General features: G+C 36.8%; 1 protein-coding gene across 1 annotated transcript; it reads right to left on the reverse strand.

Annotated features, from left to right (window-relative positions):
• Positions 1–10,227: 10,227 nt before the first annotated feature.
• LOC139985029 (UDP-glucuronosyltransferase 2A3-like) lies at positions 10,228–17,910 on the reverse strand. The gene is made up of 4 exons (XM_071999207.1): positions 16,529–17,910; positions 14,922–15,144; positions 13,193–13,412; positions 10,228–12,570 (listed from the first exon to the last, which is right to left on the reverse strand). The coding sequence occupies exons 1-4, from the start codon at positions 17,378–17,380 to the stop codon at positions 12,288–12,290; spliced, it is 1,578 nt and encodes a 525-aa protein (XP_071855308.1). The 5' UTR covers positions 17,381–17,910; the 3' UTR covers positions 10,228–12,287.
• Between the last annotated feature and the right edge of the window lie 298 nt (positions 17,911–18,208).

Genomic DNA, 18,208 nt, shown 5'->3' on the forward strand with positions numbered 1-18,208 from the left:
AAGAGTTAATTGTCTATGACTGAACACTCCTCAAATTCTGGAAATAACGTGAAAGGTTAAGATCATCCCAGAAAGCAATTTTGTAAACTTTAGCATGCTTCAAAATGGTTGGGCCAACACCGATGACTTTTACAACAAGGAGTTGCAAATTTACAAGTGTGTGTGTGTGTGTCAGGCGGGTATCGATAATAAACAATATGCGGTATACATGAAAAAAGGGGGTAACTGTGTTATCGAGTCTGTTTATTAAGACTAACAAAAAGAATGATCATTTCAAACATTAAAACGCTTGTTACTCGTAAAAGTTATTACTAGAGACATAAAACTCGCGGTAAAAGTTCCTTTCGTCCTTAACATGAAATACGGCTTAATCCAATTTAGTTTTCTTTATCAATAAACAAGTCTCCGTTCTTTTCTTTGATGTCATTTTTTCTCATAAAGTAGCTCGTTAAATTATCCATGATCCTTGTATTGACAGCGAGACGAAGTAAATGAATGAACAACATCGAACTATTTCGTCGCTTTAAAGGATAACCGTAGGCACAAAATTAATAATTTCTTATATATGTTGTTAATAGTTAAAACACACTGCTATATCAGTCCAAGTTGTTTTGACTATACCACTTGTCAAACTTTGGGAAATGGCCCCTTTAAACATCTGAGGCACCTCAATTAGAGTGACTTGGCTATTAAGTCAAATACACAAAGCATTAGATCGGTGCCTCATATGCAACACAGACTTCAATGGCTAAACATAAATAGTTGTAACGACTTGTAATAAAATGTTTACAAGCACAAATTGTTTCAACTTCAGTGGTGTTGAATGTCATCCAAAAATGCTCTGCTATATATCTTACTTTAAAAGAATATGTTTCGGTTGATTTATTAGTTTTTTTTTCTTTCAACAATAAAAGAAATAAAGGAAAGAGAAAAGCAAGCTCGCATAAAAGTTATACTTCACTTCACGTATGTATGAAGTCTTGACTATTAAACTAATAGGCATATATGGTTGTGTTTCATTCATTTGATGGTTTACAGTACTATCAGATAAGCTATATGCTAGTGCACGTACGACAATGTTTACTGTACTAACATGATACAATAATGCTCGTACACATAACCCACTTTGTACTGTACTGGGTACATAAGAAAAGAAGCACCATAAGCACACATTCGTCTCTGAACTGACACATTCAAAGAGGCCCGCTATATAGACAGGTTGTGTGTAACTATGAGTTTGTCAACACGATACGGATACTGTATTACCTGAACTATATATGTAGGATTGATATCATACTTGGTATATTACGTTTATCATGTAAAGTACATGTATTGCATGTATGTATGTATTTTAGATCCTCCTGCAAGCAGGAACTCGCGAAGAAGCCTCATTGGCTTATCAAAGCCGCAAGCTGACCGAAGTCAGTTTCTTACATTCATATTTTAACGTCCATGACTACGAATTGTCAATTGTCAACAACTCTGTAACTGGACGACATATATTAATCTTGGAGTGACTCGAACTCGAGACCTGATGCTTATTTGTTTTTGTTAGTTTCGTTTTTTGGGTGCATTCATATTGACATATCATAATTATAGCATCCCATCACTATGCAAATTGTGCATTATGGTTTAGTAGTGTACAATCTTACAATGGAAATGTATGCTGCTAATGTCAACATTTTTTAACATTCATCGAACAATAAATTGTGTACTTCTGGAAAAGTCAAAGAAGATTCTAGTAATGTCCATATCACAGGTGAGATCCACATTGTGAAACAAAAACTACACTAGTACAAAATGCTGTTGGATTTCATGTCATAATGCATCAGATAAAATAAATTCTAGCAAAACCATAATTATTATTATATTTTTATATTCCTATTCTACCTAATGGACGATGGTTACTATTTTTGTGCTGTCCAATGGGAATGCCAACCTGCAGTGGGAAAATGAGCAGATGTACTAAATCTGATTCAGCAAATCCTTCATTGACATTTATCCAGTATGTATTGGTAAAACTAAAACGTTTTGAGGATAAGTACTAATTTATCAGGGCCAGTGACTTGGTAGTAAGCCGTGTTTGTATTGAACAATTGATCAATCCAAAACTCCAAATATAATTCAATATTATACAGAAGAAAACTCATGACCTTGGGCATGATGGCACAAATGTTGATAGAAGTCATGTCTAAAGACCATTTGTCATTGAACCTTCTCATTCATATGCTGAGGGCAATATCAGAACCTTGGCAGTGAAGTTGACATGTGTGTGGGTGTGTGTATGTGTGTAACACCAGAGTTAGACATATCTTAATGACAAATTGGACTGATATCATACTTGGTATATATATATCATCCATACTGAACACATGGGTTTTACTGATTTCGATATGTATATTAATAAGTTGGAGGTGCTAAATATGAATAATTTGGCAACAAAATGACATATTCATGTATGGTACGATCAGTTGGTGGTAGATGCATGCTCACATAACCAATAACTTTAATCTCATTAATATTCATCACTGGGTGTGTCTAGAAAGTTTGCAGCAAACAAATATTTTAATCATGACATGTCATCTAGTTGGATTCATGTCGTACTTGGTTGATATGATGGCCATAAATTAGTACATGATCTCTGCTGCAGTTCTCATGACATGTTTATTAATGAATAAGCAAATACAAAATAGTCCATTAGTTCATATAGTATTGTAAATTGCCTACTGTAAATGGTCATGGCAACTAAGACTATGATTAATAGACTATGAATAAAACATATTATGGCATTGAACCATTTGGTGTATATTTCTGGTTTAGTATCTTACAATAACATGTTCCTGTCTTCCACTTGCAGGCTGGAACAAACTTTCCACATTACCTTCAGGTATTGGAAAATAAAGAAGAACAGTAACCAACCATACGTCATTGTGTTAGGCTATATGCTTAGGCCACCACAGATGATTGTGGAGAGAGTTGATGTTCTCCAGGATAGTTTGGTTGGTGCAGTTGATGCTCTTTTCAAAGCTTTCTATTTTTGAAATGTTGAGTACCCGTCAGCATGTTTAAATCTGTATGGGAAGTTTTTACTTGCTTACAGGCAGTCATAAAGAACTTACTTCATTCGTACTCTCCCTGATAACTGTGGTCAAAGTAAGGAGTAAGCTAATATTTCTATTATAGTTCCATAGTATTGTAAATTACCTCAACCAAACTCTCTCACTGTACATTGCAGTAAAAATGTACAAGTACTTAACAGACAGAAAATGGTTTCGATATTGAGTGGGTTTTTTTTTTCTGAGACTGTTGTAACTGTCATTTGTGCATACCATTAACTTCTCTGTGTCTTTTCAGCCGTGATACAATTTAGAAATGTACAATTATGATTGCTGCTTAATTTTAAGCTCTTATCTATAAACTGATGATCATGGGTCCTGCGGTCATAGAAAAACCTGGAAAGTTATAGAATTTGCCCAAAAAATTCCAGACTTAAAAGATATGGATTTTACATAGCCTGGGGCCCACAAAAAGGAACTTTTAAATTGAAGTACTGTATTGGAATATGAATATATTTGAAATTTTGGCTGTCATGTCCACTTTTGCCTTGTTAACTCCTTGTTTTTTTTTTTTGAGGGGGGGGGGATGGGGGTATTTGAATGTTAAAAAGGGCTTCTTTAGTTGCTAGGCATTTTAATTGCCGCATTTTACACTGAGTCTTGAGTGTGGTGGAATTTTCACAAGTTTTGTTTTCAAGGTTTAATAATAATAATAGTAATAAAAATTTCATTAAGGAAACAATTGAATAAAAAAATAAAAATAAAGATGAACAAAGTCTAACAAAATATTAAATCCAAGGAAAATATATTTAAAACGTAAAATCCCAAAGATTTAGTTCTATTATAAGTGGGATAAAGCCATTAAGCACAAGAAAAGTTGATTCCATATATAAACACAAAACAACTTCGTTGGCTACGATATTTGACTTTTTTCACCCCTTCTATTTATGTTACTCCCGCAACGTCTGAATATTCATGTATATATTCAGATAACAATAACATACACCCGGTTGAATTGTTTTAACTTTGATATCGCACTTTGCCTTCTGTAATACTCATTTTGTAGCGATGGTGCCCCCTTCAGGCATAAAGAAAAAGAGTTATCTTAAATCGAACGATTAAGTTAGCCGTCAATTAAAATGCAAAGTTTTAGTATTTCATGTTGGAAATACAACTGATAAAATCAAAGTACATCTGCCTATGAATTTCTTTTTGTACCTACCGCCGAGTAATTTATTCTGCAGACATCTTTCGTTTCTTGATTTTTCTGTTAAGGTACTAAAACAATATCGGTGCATGCGAGAAGTCTTGATAAATTTTCAAACAATCACTGAAGCAGGTGTCAGGGTTTCATATTAGAGAGAAGCCGATTGTCCCAACTGCAATCTTTTCCACTTCTGAGATAAAATTCTATTTATTGGATATATTGAGTACATTGAGTAATAATTTGAGATGTAACATATACATACAAGGCATCGCACAGTATACTGACAACACCTTTCTTACAATAACAAAATCATTCTTACCTCTTTCTTTTAATTGAATTCACTGTTTTATCCTCTTTGGTTGTACACTTACAAATGAAAATGGAGATAAACAAGAACTCATCTTAATTCTGGACATCCGATATATAATGGGAAAAAAATCTGGACAACCGAGATTAAAAGAAAAATATAGGATAACCGGATGCATAAAAAGGGATTTTTTACCCGCCATAATTAAGGTCAAGTGTAGAGCATATGAGAGAAAATTACCGTCCACTTTGTTCGAAGTCACTTTAGTATCCGAATGAGATAAATTGTGTGTAATTGAGTTTATAAGAAGAACAAACATTTGAAACGTGCTTGGAGGCCAAAGTTGAAAAGTGCTGTTTATTTGGCATTTTGCTTTCTTATTTCTCTTTTGATAAGTCTAAGATGATGCTTACGCGTATAATTACAAATGCAAGATCCAGTGTTATTTTGACCTATTTGATCACACTTAACGCAAGATGCAGAATGACTTATTATAGGCAATGTGTATATATATATTTCATTCTTTCTTTACACAGTATATGTTGAGTCAGTAATTTTACATGTATTCTCACTGTTATACTCCATAGAAGTAGGCACATCGCCTAAATACATTTACCAAAAAAGTTTATTATTCAAGTTATGGGTAATGTATTTTTCAGTCAATTATCACACATTTCGCCCCCCTCCCATCCCCCTGGAAAAACCGTTACTCAATTGTCAGCTAAACCGTGATGTACGGTATTGATGTTTGCTTAAAGTAGTATGTAGTGAGTCAAGTTATTGCGTAATATATGTTGGTGTTTCTGAATGCTGATCCATAGTATAAGGCATACGATCAATCATCATTGTAGATAGTAGAATTCCTCTGTTAGTGAGTACGAATGTGAACACTATAGGCTCTAAGCGCTAGTACAAATACTTCATTTTACATTCAGTACTATCAACTTCGAAAAGACACGAGAACTGGAAAAATGAGTACAATTCTACAAGAGTGAGTAACTTGAGTATATGCAACTATGTTTGGATACGAGACCGGACTCACTACGAGTTTGTCGTCTATTATACTACTTATTTAACGATTCATCTTTGGGCTGTAGTCAATTATCATTCCATTGTCCTAGACACACCGTCTACCAAAATTAAATAATATTCCTGCTTAAACTAGTATATCACACATATAGTATGTCAAGTATTACATATCTTTTTTTTTCTCTCTCACTTTACTCCGTTGTATATTGCCACTGTTACTCCATTGTACTCCATTGTACTCCATTGTATCCATTGTACTCCATTTTACTCCATTGTAATCCATTGTAATCCATTGTAATACATTGTACTCCACTGTACTCCATTGTACTCCATTGTACTCCATTGTATCCATTGTATCCATTGTAATCCATTGTAATCCATTGTAAAGCCATTGTGATACATTGTAAAGGCATTGTAATCCATTGTAATACATTGTACTCCACTGTACTCCATTGTACTTCATTGTAACCCATTGTAATCCATTGTAACTGTTACTCCCTTTTTAGACAAATCGTGGCGTATTCATGTTTGCTTTAAGTAGTATGGTGGTGAGTCAAAGTATCTGTGGTGTTTCTAAATATTACTTCATCGCTAGTTGAATTATTCTCGCTTTGGGTAGTGTCCTATATGTTTCAATCATTATTACACATTTTCCTGCATTATACGTTGTTATCCCATGCTTACAGCACCTGGTCATATACACCTTGTCGTTTATCGAGTTAATTAAAGCAGTGTATTTGAGCCCTCACTGCTACAATAGTGTATTTAAGCTTTATACCTCAAATATATTGCTGTACATACTTGTTCGGCAAACACTCGTCGTTACTACATGGCACATCTTCAACCTACATTAAATTGATCATCTTTAGTAGAAGCCTTCGTCTTGATTTGATCGTGATATAGGCCTATATTTCAAAAAATATTTCAAATTATTCTAAAACATAATATATCCTAGGTTAGATACAGATTACTCGATGGCAGGCATAATGGCTACTGGTCAAGAGAGGTTTAGGGACACCACCATTCGTTCTCCGAACTCCCAAGAGCCTATATTCCAGAAAACACTTCTATCTGAGATGAGGGTACATACTTAGGACTTTGAACAATAATCAACCGAGAAGCGAAATACACTCGAGTTACTTTTTAGCTCTTTTCAGCTTGTAACAACCTTGACCAATGCATAAATGCATAAATTTTAATTTTTTTTTTTTTTCGACAAAATGTTTTTTTTTAATACTTTTTTCTTATTAAGAATGATCGTCACTTATACACAATTATTCCTTATCTTTCAAAGGGGACAAGATGAAGGAGAAAGGAAAAGAGTAGAATTGCATCGATGCATAAATATGGCTTTCATAGATTTACAAACAGTCCATTGACAGCATATGAACATTCTCAGGCGGACATGAATAAACATTAAGTTTTGACGGATGAAAGAGCACATATTCTAACCATCCTACTGACATTTGTATACAATTACATTACATTTTCATACAATTACATTACATTTGTATACAATTATATTACATTTGCATATAATTACATTACATTTTAAAAACAATTACGTTTCATTAACATTCAGTTACATTACATTTGCGTACAGTTTCCTCATTTAGTTTGCGGGTTAAAAAAATTGAAGTTGACAAGTTTTGTTCCGAAAGCGAACCTGAAGCAAACATTTCAGAGATACACACTAACACACTTCTGTTATGCCTTTCATGTTTTGAAACATTTTTTCTACATTTATTCTTCAACAATGCGATGCATCTCAAGGCAAATACACCACAGTTAGATGTGATACTGGCAACTTCACACCTCTTACGCAGTTACAGATAAAGTGACGCTGTTCATGATGTTAGGATAATTTTAACTGGGTGACAGGTTACGGAGGGCGCTCCTCGGGTATCGCGCTATAGAATCGACAGAGGATCTATTTGTCGGACGCTTTGAGGTGACTTTTTGATTTGCTCTCCCAAATTAAAAGATTTTATAACGAAAACCAACAACTAAAACGTTTGTATTACCACAGGTGTATGAAAAGGGGGCGGGCGGCTGAAAACATCACATTGAAAGAAATATACGCCATTTTGGATGGCAGGATCTCCAGTTTAGAAGAAGAACAACATGAGCATGCGTACTTCCTAAAAAGGAACGTTTTCCCGACCTAGCCATGAAGGATATAAAACATTAGAAAATGAAAATTGTCTTACCATTCCGTCCGAGGTGCTGCAGAAAGCCGGGTACCCAACTGTCACATCGAGACCGCTCATCGTGATGGTAAAATAGTAAGGGGCAGAGACCGCCATATACTTGTCCGATTATCGTTCCACCAGGAAAAAATCAAAATCCTTAAGAACGCCAGGCAAGCTCTATCCGAAGATCCATTTTATATCACCGATGATCTAACCAAAATGGAATTAGCTGAAAACGTAAGCGGTCAAAGAAGGCTGCAGATCATTTCCTGACGGTAGTTGAGACTGCATTTTCGTAGGGCTGCTGGAGGCAGCCTGACGGTCGTCCCTTCAAGTTCGTATAAAATTCGAAACTAGAGACATCTTTCAGTCTTTGGCCTGGTTATCTGTTTATGTTTACTTTGGATTTAATCTATAATCCCAGGCACCAAACTCTTATTTCCATTCAGAGAATCTCGCCAATTAACCCGCTACGTCACCATAGATGTGTCGTTTTGATTCCGTCCTCCCGGTTCCCCTCTACGGGGAGTTAATTACCACCGCCATCAGAAGGGTTTGAATGTTTCTGTTATTCTCTCCTCTTCTCTTCAACCTCCGTGTAACTTTGCAAGTTTAATTTCTCACTCAATGACTGGTTATCACGTGTACTTCTTAATGAACATCACCAATCTACAGTCTGAAAGTTTATGGAACACAGCCGTTCTTGTGAACAACACACATCACCATGGAGAAGGATTTAAATATTTTCTCTTTTAACGCTCGGGGTCTCAGACAGGTTAAGAAACGGAGACAATTGTTCGCCTAATCTTTCATAGACGGAATCCTGACATAACTATTCTCCAGGAAACGCACAGCTGCATCAACGATAACTTTAACGGATGGGGAGGAAAATTATCAATCTGCCATGAAAACCAATCTTAGCCGCGGTATTTGCATCCTCTTTAATCCTCAACTGGACTTTAACAATTATAAAACAGGAACAATGTAAATAAGGATGTTTCATTATTGTACATGTCGAGGATTATTTGCGTGTTTTTACTATAGTAGGCATTTACGCTCCTAATACTGATACTCCCTCGTTCTTCACGAATATCTCTGAGTTGCTTAAAGGGTGTGAAGAGTCGCGCAAAAAGAAACGCCTAATGCCGGTAATCTAACCTAGTTTCGAATGAGGTGTAACAGAAGTGTTAGACACCACCATCGATCCCAGAAAATACACACACAGCTTGCTACCGTCGGTAATTAGACACTATAGTGTACAGTCAGTACATACAGCTGCGGTCAATACCCACAGCACAGTATACAAACGATACAGCGATGGACATCTCAGGTCCAGCTAAAGATAATCAGGTATCACGTTTCATTACTGTCTGCATTTTGTAGCGTCAAGAGAAAAACTTCACTTGCAAGCAACGGAAAGTTAACTTTTTTTCAGGTCGTGGTACGCAGATTGGGGCGAGTCTTCAATGCCGACAACAGGTTTCAGGGGGGGGGAAGGGGGATACCATTACTTTAGCGGGTGACTTAAATTTCGTTTTTAATCTGGATTTGGATTAGAAAGGGGGTAACCGCAGAAACGAATTACAAGGCAAGGGACAGCTGCCTCGATCTTGTGGCCGCTCATGACCTCATTGATATTTGAGAGATATCCTCTGCAAAATAACTTTACTTGGATTTCAAATATTTACCCATGGCATTCATTGTTGCCTCGATTATTTTGTAGTTTCTAGGAACCTGGAACGTCTGTCCTAACGTCCAGTTCTTTCCAGGTATCCAATCATATCATTCTTTCATTTGGTTATTCTTTTCAACCAATATAATGTAATGTGGTCCGGGTTACAGCTGGAAATTAAATAATTCTCTTCTTAATGACCCAAACTACATTTTTTTCCTCATAAATGATCTAATTCGTAATGAGTTACTAAACAATACTCATGCCTATCCCGCTTGTCTTTGGGAGCTGTTAAAAATTTAAATTTCGTAACGCAAGCATGAAATACTCAAAAGATATAGCAAAGGAGCGTCGCAGTGGAAAGTCTGGGCTGGTTAATAAGGTTGCTAACCTAGAGCAACATTTGTATACAAGAGAGCGCTGATTTATGTCAAAAGCTTACAGCCGCTCAAATCGATCTTCTACTCTATTACAACTATTAGCTACAAGTTACAATTGTCAGGTCACGTGCTAAATGAGTTGAAAAGGGGGGGGGGGGGAGAACACAATTTTTATTTTTTTGAATTTAGAGAAGAGGAACAAGACTTTAAAATTCACTTTTACAAACTGAAAAACATCAAAGAGTGATGTTATTTCTAAAATTGTTGTATTTTTTTTTATTTTATATGGGCTGGAAATCCAGATAAAGTGAAACGCTCAGTCATGATAAATCTGTCGGTGAGGGAGGGTTAAAATTAATATAACTCATATTTCTAGTTTTATTAACAGTCTTAAATGCACTTAAATTAAGCGCTACAACAGCGACTTAGATGGGTTATGGAAAATGTATTCACTGTTTACTTAAGATCTTACGAGAAAGATTTTATTTTTTACTCTAATTGCTCAAAGAATGACGTCACCAATATTTCTAATCCTTTCATTTACCAAATCGTACGTGGTGTGAAATTTCTTTTATGAACCCGAATAGTATAACTTTGGGAATCAAATTATTTGGAGTAATTCGCACATAGGTATTAACAATAATATCATTTTGTATAAGAATGTTTATTATGTTGGGGACTTTTTGATAATGATGGGATACATCTTCCGTTTGAGTGTTTCAAGCGAAAATTCCATATTACGCGTTTCCCTCCACCCTAAATTAGGGGGTTAATTGATAAAGGGCCCGAAGATTGGAGAGGGGCTGCATGCGTTGGAAATACTATTGATAATGACAACATCATTATATTCAATGAGGTTCTAAAAGCCTCACCAGCCTCTCAACTAGTTTAAAAACTTTTTGGGTCGTCTGTCAGCCTGGCATACCAACGGCCATTGAAAAGTGGAATGCGACCTTCACCAATTTAACCTCCAAAGATTGGCATCGCTTTTCTTAAAATATCGTATGACCCTGTCCCTGAGGCAACACTTCATTTTTATCAGTTCAAATGTATTCATAGAATTGTTGCGACGAATAGCCTTCTTTCATTGATGGGTAAAAGTGATTCTGATCTTTTTACTTTCTGTAAAATTGAAACTGAGAATATTGAGCCCTTGTTTTGGAAATATCCCGTTATTAACTCTTTTATTATAAATGTTGAGAATATGTTTCTTAAGAAGCAGTTCTTTTTGTTCAAAGCAGGATATCTGTTTTGGTTACAACAACGGGAGAGGACATCCCTAAAATTGTCTCATACTTCATATGAAAGTACTATATATATGATTGCAAAAGAAATGAACAAAATCCAATTATCGATTAGTTTTTCTTTAAATTCAAATTCATAATTAGTATTGAAAGGTTCAATTATTTAAAAAAAAACTTGCAGATCAAGAAGACATAAAGTTACTTTGTGGAGCTGTGGCACGGCTTATCCTAATGTCCTGGTTGATTCAATTAGGCTTTTTCGATTCTGTTTCCTTTACCCTATCTGTTTTGCTACGTGTACATGTTCTCGCAAAGTGTTGTTCCGTGTAATATACTTAAAAAATGAAGAAATTATGTTACAAATCATAAGCAAATCTCTGATCAAATTGACGATAAATAAATGGAGGAAAAGAAACATAGGTGAGTCAATAATTCTTAATTCAACGGCACCCATTCATCCCCCAGTCTTCAAATTGCTAACTTACTATATTATTCAGTTTGAACATTTATTTCTTCAATTCGTCAGGCAAATATATTTCCTTAAAATGTTTCATTTTGATTCATTTTATATCGTATGACGTGTTACCTTTCTCTCGTTAGGAAATGATGAAATTTCTTGTAAATTATTTCTCTTTTGTTCTTTTATTTTTCCTTTAAATACCCTACATGAAAGACATGGTTACTTTAGTTTATCCCTCACACCCCCTCCACCCCTCCAACACCCCACCCTCCTTCCCCCTCTCACCAAAGCATAAACAAGAGGCGATTACATTAAGGGTCAAAACCTTGCAGAAGAACCCAAAAATAAATCATGAAAAATGCCATTATAGTTGTCGAGCATACAACTTTTTCTACTACCATCCTCCTTCAGAAGAAATACGTGCAGCAGCTGATTTTTTTGAAAGGACCAGTGTATTTGATTATGTGCGATTTTAAATGTGACTTCTTCAGCATAAGGCAAATGTACAGCCCAATGGTATTAGTCTTGGAAGTTTTGAATGAAAGACTGAAGTATTTTATAAGTTTTGGTGGGCTCTATAGGGTTAAACTCATGAACATATTCCAAATTTTAATACTCCACCTTTCGTATCCTACTTGTTTCACAATTTCATGATATATATATATATATATATAAGTACACAATCAAGCTGATATATTACGTTGCCTCTCTTCGGACCGAACGATCATCCCTCACCAATTTTAATCCGTTTTACTTTTCTTACCGCAGCACGACTTGAAGAAACATCCGAAAACGAGCCTACCGACACGGTAAACTATATACAGAACTAACGACACACATAGCAGAAGAAATCCATAAACATCCCACAAATTAAGTTGAATAAAGTTCAAATCATGTACAGGAGATCGTAGATGGTCAGCGCCATGTTTGAGAACATGCTCTATCCAAAATGCTGCCCTCTCGCGTGGAGTGTCCGGTCGATCACGGAATATTTCTGAGATGACTTTAACATTCTTCTGGTATCTAGCAAGGTAAACGAAATGTTTGTATCAAAATAGGTATTGTTGCACGTTATGTAGGTTATCAGATGTTTGCTTTTCCCAGAGGGGTAGGAGGGTGTGTGTGGATGACCGGGGTGGGGGAGGGGGGTGGAGATGAGTATAATACGTTTTTTTTTGTCTTAGAAGCTTCACCCAATCAGAGCCAGCAACGGAAAGGGGCAAGACCTTTCGTTACTCCTATTGTGCCCTCCTATCTGGCAACGACCCCATTCTCTTCCATCACGATATGGGTGGTTAAATGTTACGTAATACTAACAAATGAATTGATGCGCACGTGCACCGTGTACGAATGTTTGTCGGACATGTTACACCAACCATGAAATAAATCGTAGAATTCGATACTGCACCAGAAAGACATCAGCGGTTGTTATGAATTGCAAGAAACACAAACCATATCTTTTTTTCTTCTTCACACCAAATGGTACAAATGGTGATTGTATCAACTCTGTATCACCTTTGCAAAAAAGAAGGCAACCATTTTAACTTCCTAGCAAAGTTAACCTTCATATGTACAATTTAACAACCTATATCCAACTCGCCCCCCCCCCCTTACCCCTTCATTTCCACCCCGTCATCTGACTTACTTTTCATCGGTCAGAATGGTCATAATGGCCTCCACGACAGATTCACTAGTGATCTTGGTCACATCAAGCTTCAAACCGACCTCTCTTTCCACTACCCTCTGAGCAACGTCTGGTTGGTCACCGAATAACGGCATCACTAGAAGGGGTACAGCATGGTAAATTGCTTCGTAAAGACCATTGTTTCCTCCCTGGTAGAAAAATAGTCTTGTTTTGTTGTGACCTACAGAGACATTGATGAAGAAATATCATTAACACAAAAAATATAAATCGTGAATTATGGGATAAAGCAGGTAATTCTTTTAGGCGTCTGGTTGTTCGATATTAAACTAATTACTATGTGTTTATCGTTTATCGTCATATTTGGCATCTTCTATTTCATAAACTTAGTAACAATGCCTTTATGCAGCCGTATGCACTATTCACAAGAAAAGTGACGTCACTGTCACAAGACGGCTGTTATAGATCAATTGATGTTCATCAATATCTCACTCTATATATGTAGCTTACCAACTAGGTAAGTTACTCTCTTTATATGTGTAACTGACCAAGTAGGTAAGTTTCTCTCAATATATGTGTAACTTACCAAGTAGGTAAGTTACTCTCTTTGCATGTTTAACTTACCTAATAGGTAAGTTACCCTCTATATATGTGTGACTTACCTAACAGGTCAGTTTTTCTCTATGTATGTGTAACTTACCAATAGGTAAGTTCATGGGCGGCGATTATGGGGGGGGGGGGGACATGCCCCCCATATTTTAGGTGGGGATGTAGTATCTTATATCCCCCCCCCAATATTCGGTGGCATAGTTCTTTTTGTGTGGCTATAAATAGAAAATAATGCGTGAGATTATTTATCCAAATCATATTTGGCGGTGGCTAAAACTTCATCCAACACATGCTGCATGAGGTAAATGACTCTTCGTGGTCGTTTCTGTGACCTGTGACCGTATAGCATGTTGTCACTCATGATTATTATCATGTCTGTACATCTCTTGTGTATGAGTGTAAGTACGTACAATCATATATATGATCCACATCGAAATGGGTTCACTGGGTTTCCATTTGGCCTGTTTCCTACAAGATTTCTAACCGCAGGCGCGTAGCCAAGGGGGGGGGGGGTGGACGAAGGGGGAAGACCGCCCCCCTCGAGCATATTTTTTGTATTTTTTTATGATATCGAAGTTTGATAGTAGCCGTTATAAGAGGTTTTAATATTTGTACACCTGTGAATTTTCGAAAATTCCCTGACCAACATTCTTCATCATACTTCCCCTCTACTCGTGCAATTTTGACCGGTCTGTTAGGGGTTGAAGGGGGTTTTGCTATATTGGTTGTCCATAGAAGAAATTTTGTGCAACATTATGGGTATGTTTTTAAGTGAATTTATTATGCAAATTCTGAACAAATAATGGGCTTAAAACTGGATGGGCTGGAAAATATCACGAAGCGCGCAAAAAATTTTTGGGATGAAAGTTGCTACGCGTCTGCACCCAAGCAAATGTCCCCTCCCCCCCCCCCAATATTTGAAACAAATCGCCGCCCCTGGGTAAGTTACTCTCAATATATACGTAACTTACCTAATAGGTAAGTTACACATATATAGAGAATAACTTACCAAATAGGTAAGTTTCTCTCTCTATATATGTAACTTACCTAATAGGTAAGGTACACTCTATATAAGTGTAACTTACCTAATATTTAATTGACTCTCTACATATGTGTAAATTACCTAATAGATCGTTCTGAGGTAACCAAGACATCGTTTTCACACTTTCTGGCATATCTGTAGCTTCTGCTTTATTCTTCCACTGCCAGATAACCTTTTGAGGCAGCTTTGAAAACGCATCTTGGAAAAGTTTCACTAAGTCGTCGGGAAGATGACTAACATAACTTCCCAGGGCGAAAATGATGACACCGTGGTCCCCGGATGATTGCATGAATTCTTCAAGATCCTGATATGACGAAAGATGTATACATTGACGTCAGTATATAACATTGTACAAACAGCAATGATGAGAGAGTAAAAAAAAATTAATCCTATATCTGTTGTCCGTCTTACAGACTGACTTGAGGCCAAAACAAAAGTGAAAACATAAAAAAAAAATTTAAAAAAAAATAAAAATAAATAATGGTTGTTTTCCTACCCCACTTTTAATTTGTATTGAGAAATGACCTTTGAAGTATTTGAGGCCCATCAATGACTCAACACTCACATGTAACACAAATATCAATAGGAAAACATAAAAAATGTTATGGCCCAAATAACATATTTACGGTACATTAAAATTTGGTGAAGGATAAATGTTGTTGGACGTCGACATCAAATGGAGATTTTTTTGTCCATATACTTTGGTTGAGTTATTAAACTTGACCAAAACTATGGATTAACAATCACATTTTAGCATACACGACGGAGGAGGCGACGTCATCATCAAATTAGCTTTTAAAGGAGCATTCCGGAGATATAGCATATTGTATAAAGCTGCATACCACAAAACCGGAACAGATATAGTAACGTTACCAGCTCTCAAAGTATTTATTGTATTTCTTGGACTATAATGTATACCAAGACTGAAATTCTGACTAAGGTCATCCAGCTTGAACCTTTCTTGCTGGGTCTACATGCTAAGTCTTACAATACGAAGAAGGTGTGTGGTGGATTGGGGCGTGAAAGAGTAATACAGTAGGCTTAAAGGCATTGAAGACTCGCCCCAAACCACGTGCCGCGCTCTGAAAAAGATAAATTTCCGTTGCTTGCAAGTGAAGTTCTCTTCTTGTTGCTACAAAATGCAGACAGTAATGAAACGTGATACCTTGTTATCTTGTATCTAGACCTGAGATATCCATCGCTGCTATGAGCACTGTGTTGTGGGTATTGACCGTAGCTGTATGTATTGATTGTACATTAGTGTCTAATTACCGACGGTAGCAAGCTGTGTGTGTATTTCCTTGGATCGATGGTGGTGTATAACACTTCTGTTACACCTCATTCGAAACTAGGTAAGATTACCGGCATGAGACGTTTCTTTTTGCGCGAGTCTTAACACCCTTTAACCGGTTATTTTCAGCGCGTTTCCTATAGGGAGAGAGGATGTTCAAATATTGGGTGTGTCAGATACATTGATTTGTGCAATAACTATGGAGATGTTCAATTACTAGTTGCAGCTCGTTACTTGGTTAGGGAAGTATGCTGTGCTACGAATAACAAAACAAAACAGTAACCTATTATGCGGCTCTTGCGCAGTGGCCATCCTTGTCTGATTAAAACCTTATTATAAACACAAGTAATTGTTTCTATATAACATACAGGCCTATGTCTTTAACATACATACATACATCAGAAAGAGGATTTGAAGGATTTGTGGTAACCCCTCCAACCAATGCAACGTTGGGCATGACCGGTATCCGCTGATCAATAATCGGATCGGATGATGCCAGGACAAAAGATGTTGTTTCGAGACTTTCTTTCCAACTTTTATTGATGTTGAATCTTTCACGAATATTGTCAAGTTCACTCCTCTGTGTTAAGAATATTTCATGGATAATGATCAAAGCTACATTTTGAACTTTGTTGATGAAGCTCATTTTCACTGGTAAACCAAACCCACTCTCAGCCACTATGGCTGGATTTAGTGGGTTGCCATGGAAGCGAAGAAAGCCAGCCACCAAAGCAGGTGGAATGAAGGACACTTTTGTGATGTTCAAGTACTCTGCTAACAATGCCGTACATGGCCAAGCTGGGTCATACACGATCATATCAAAATCATGTCTGTTGAATCGTGATATCACATCCGGTTGGAAGAGCGACTCACAATCGGCAGACAATTCCTTCAAAATATCAGCAAGACACTGTATGCTCCCCTGTAAAGACCCTCCTTTCAGGACATTTATTGCAAGCGGTTCAAACCGCTTTTCTACTTCTTCCTTGCTTTTACCTGTTGGTATAACTTCGAAGTCAAATAGCTTTGAGTGTAATGGATGCGTGCTTCGAGATATGAATGTGTCACTTATGACAAATGTAACGGAGATGTCTCTTTCCACCAGAGCTTCCCCGATAGCTGATGCCGCGGTGTAATGGCTTCCCTCTCCCATTCCATTAAAGAATAACACCTTATAAGAATAACTCACTCTGAAACAACAAGCTAGAACGAGACAACAAAGGACAGGAACCGAGCTAGATTTTTCCATTTTGCAAAAGTCTATAATAAGCTCTTTTCATTCACAAGATGGAAATATAAGAACGTGTCCAGCTGAGGGCCTATATCATGGAGTAGTCAGCACACGTACTGTCCCAATTTGATTACCAACCAAACATTACGGAGGTTTCAACAGACGGAATTAGAAACTTCACGACTATGCAAGTGGCAGAAAAAGACCGTCAATGGAATCATTTGGTAGCTAACGTGGAAACGAAATTTCTTTCCATCGTTGTAGACGACGCATAACTAACACAACTAATAGTCACTCAATACTATGCTGGTAGGACAATTTGTATTCCTACTAGTTCTGAGGCAAAGACTAGTTTTTGTTCTGCTATAAGAACTGATTTAAACTTTGTGTCTATCGTGTAGATCGATAGGTGTTAGAAGCACAATATTAGGTGCATTAGTACGAACAAGGTCAAGTTACTTTCATATGACATACTGCGTGCAGATATTGTATAGTCCTTTGGTTAAGTTGACCCCAACAACTTGGTCACAGAAACAAAACGAACGACTATTTACCCTTCATAGCGTTCCAGAAGCTACACAACCATGGCACTCTGCATGGAACAACACTCGTAACGGATTCTGTTTGGAGAACACCAGTATACAGTACAAGACTATACTGTACCTGTACAGAATACAGACGTACGTACGTACGCGTCTAGTATACTGATGTTGTTATTTACTGACTGCGGTATCGATTCCTCATTGCAGAATCCAGTAGAACAGTATTTACGGCTCCTATGCAACCTCACTGTGCTGTATGAAATATCACAACAATTTAGTAAACAGCTGAAACGTTATTGCATGC

The sequence above is a fragment of the Apostichopus japonicus genome, chromosome 17 (genome assembly GCF_037975245.1).
Source record: "Apostichopus japonicus isolate 1M-3 chromosome 17, ASM3797524v1, whole genome shotgun sequence".
NCBI lineage: Eukaryota > Metazoa > Echinodermata > Holothuroidea > Aspidochirotida > Stichopodidae > Apostichopus > Apostichopus japonicus.

What these genes read in the sequence shown, in the direction of transcription:
- LOC139985029 (XM_071999207.1), bottom strand. Translation starts at nt 17,380, where the DNA reads ATGGAAAAATCTAGCTCGGTTCCTGTCCTTTGTTGTCTCGTTCTAGCT. An exon ending in ACCTCAGAACGATCTATTAG is followed by an intron (nt 13,413 to 14,921) that starts GTAATTTACACA and finishes ATGTCTCTGTAG; the next exon opens with GTCACAACAAAACAAGACTA. An exon ending in ACCATTCTGACCGATGAAAA is followed by an intron (nt 12,571 to 13,192) that starts GTAAGTCAGATG and finishes TTACCTTGCTAG; the next exon opens with ATACCAGAAGAATGTTAAAG.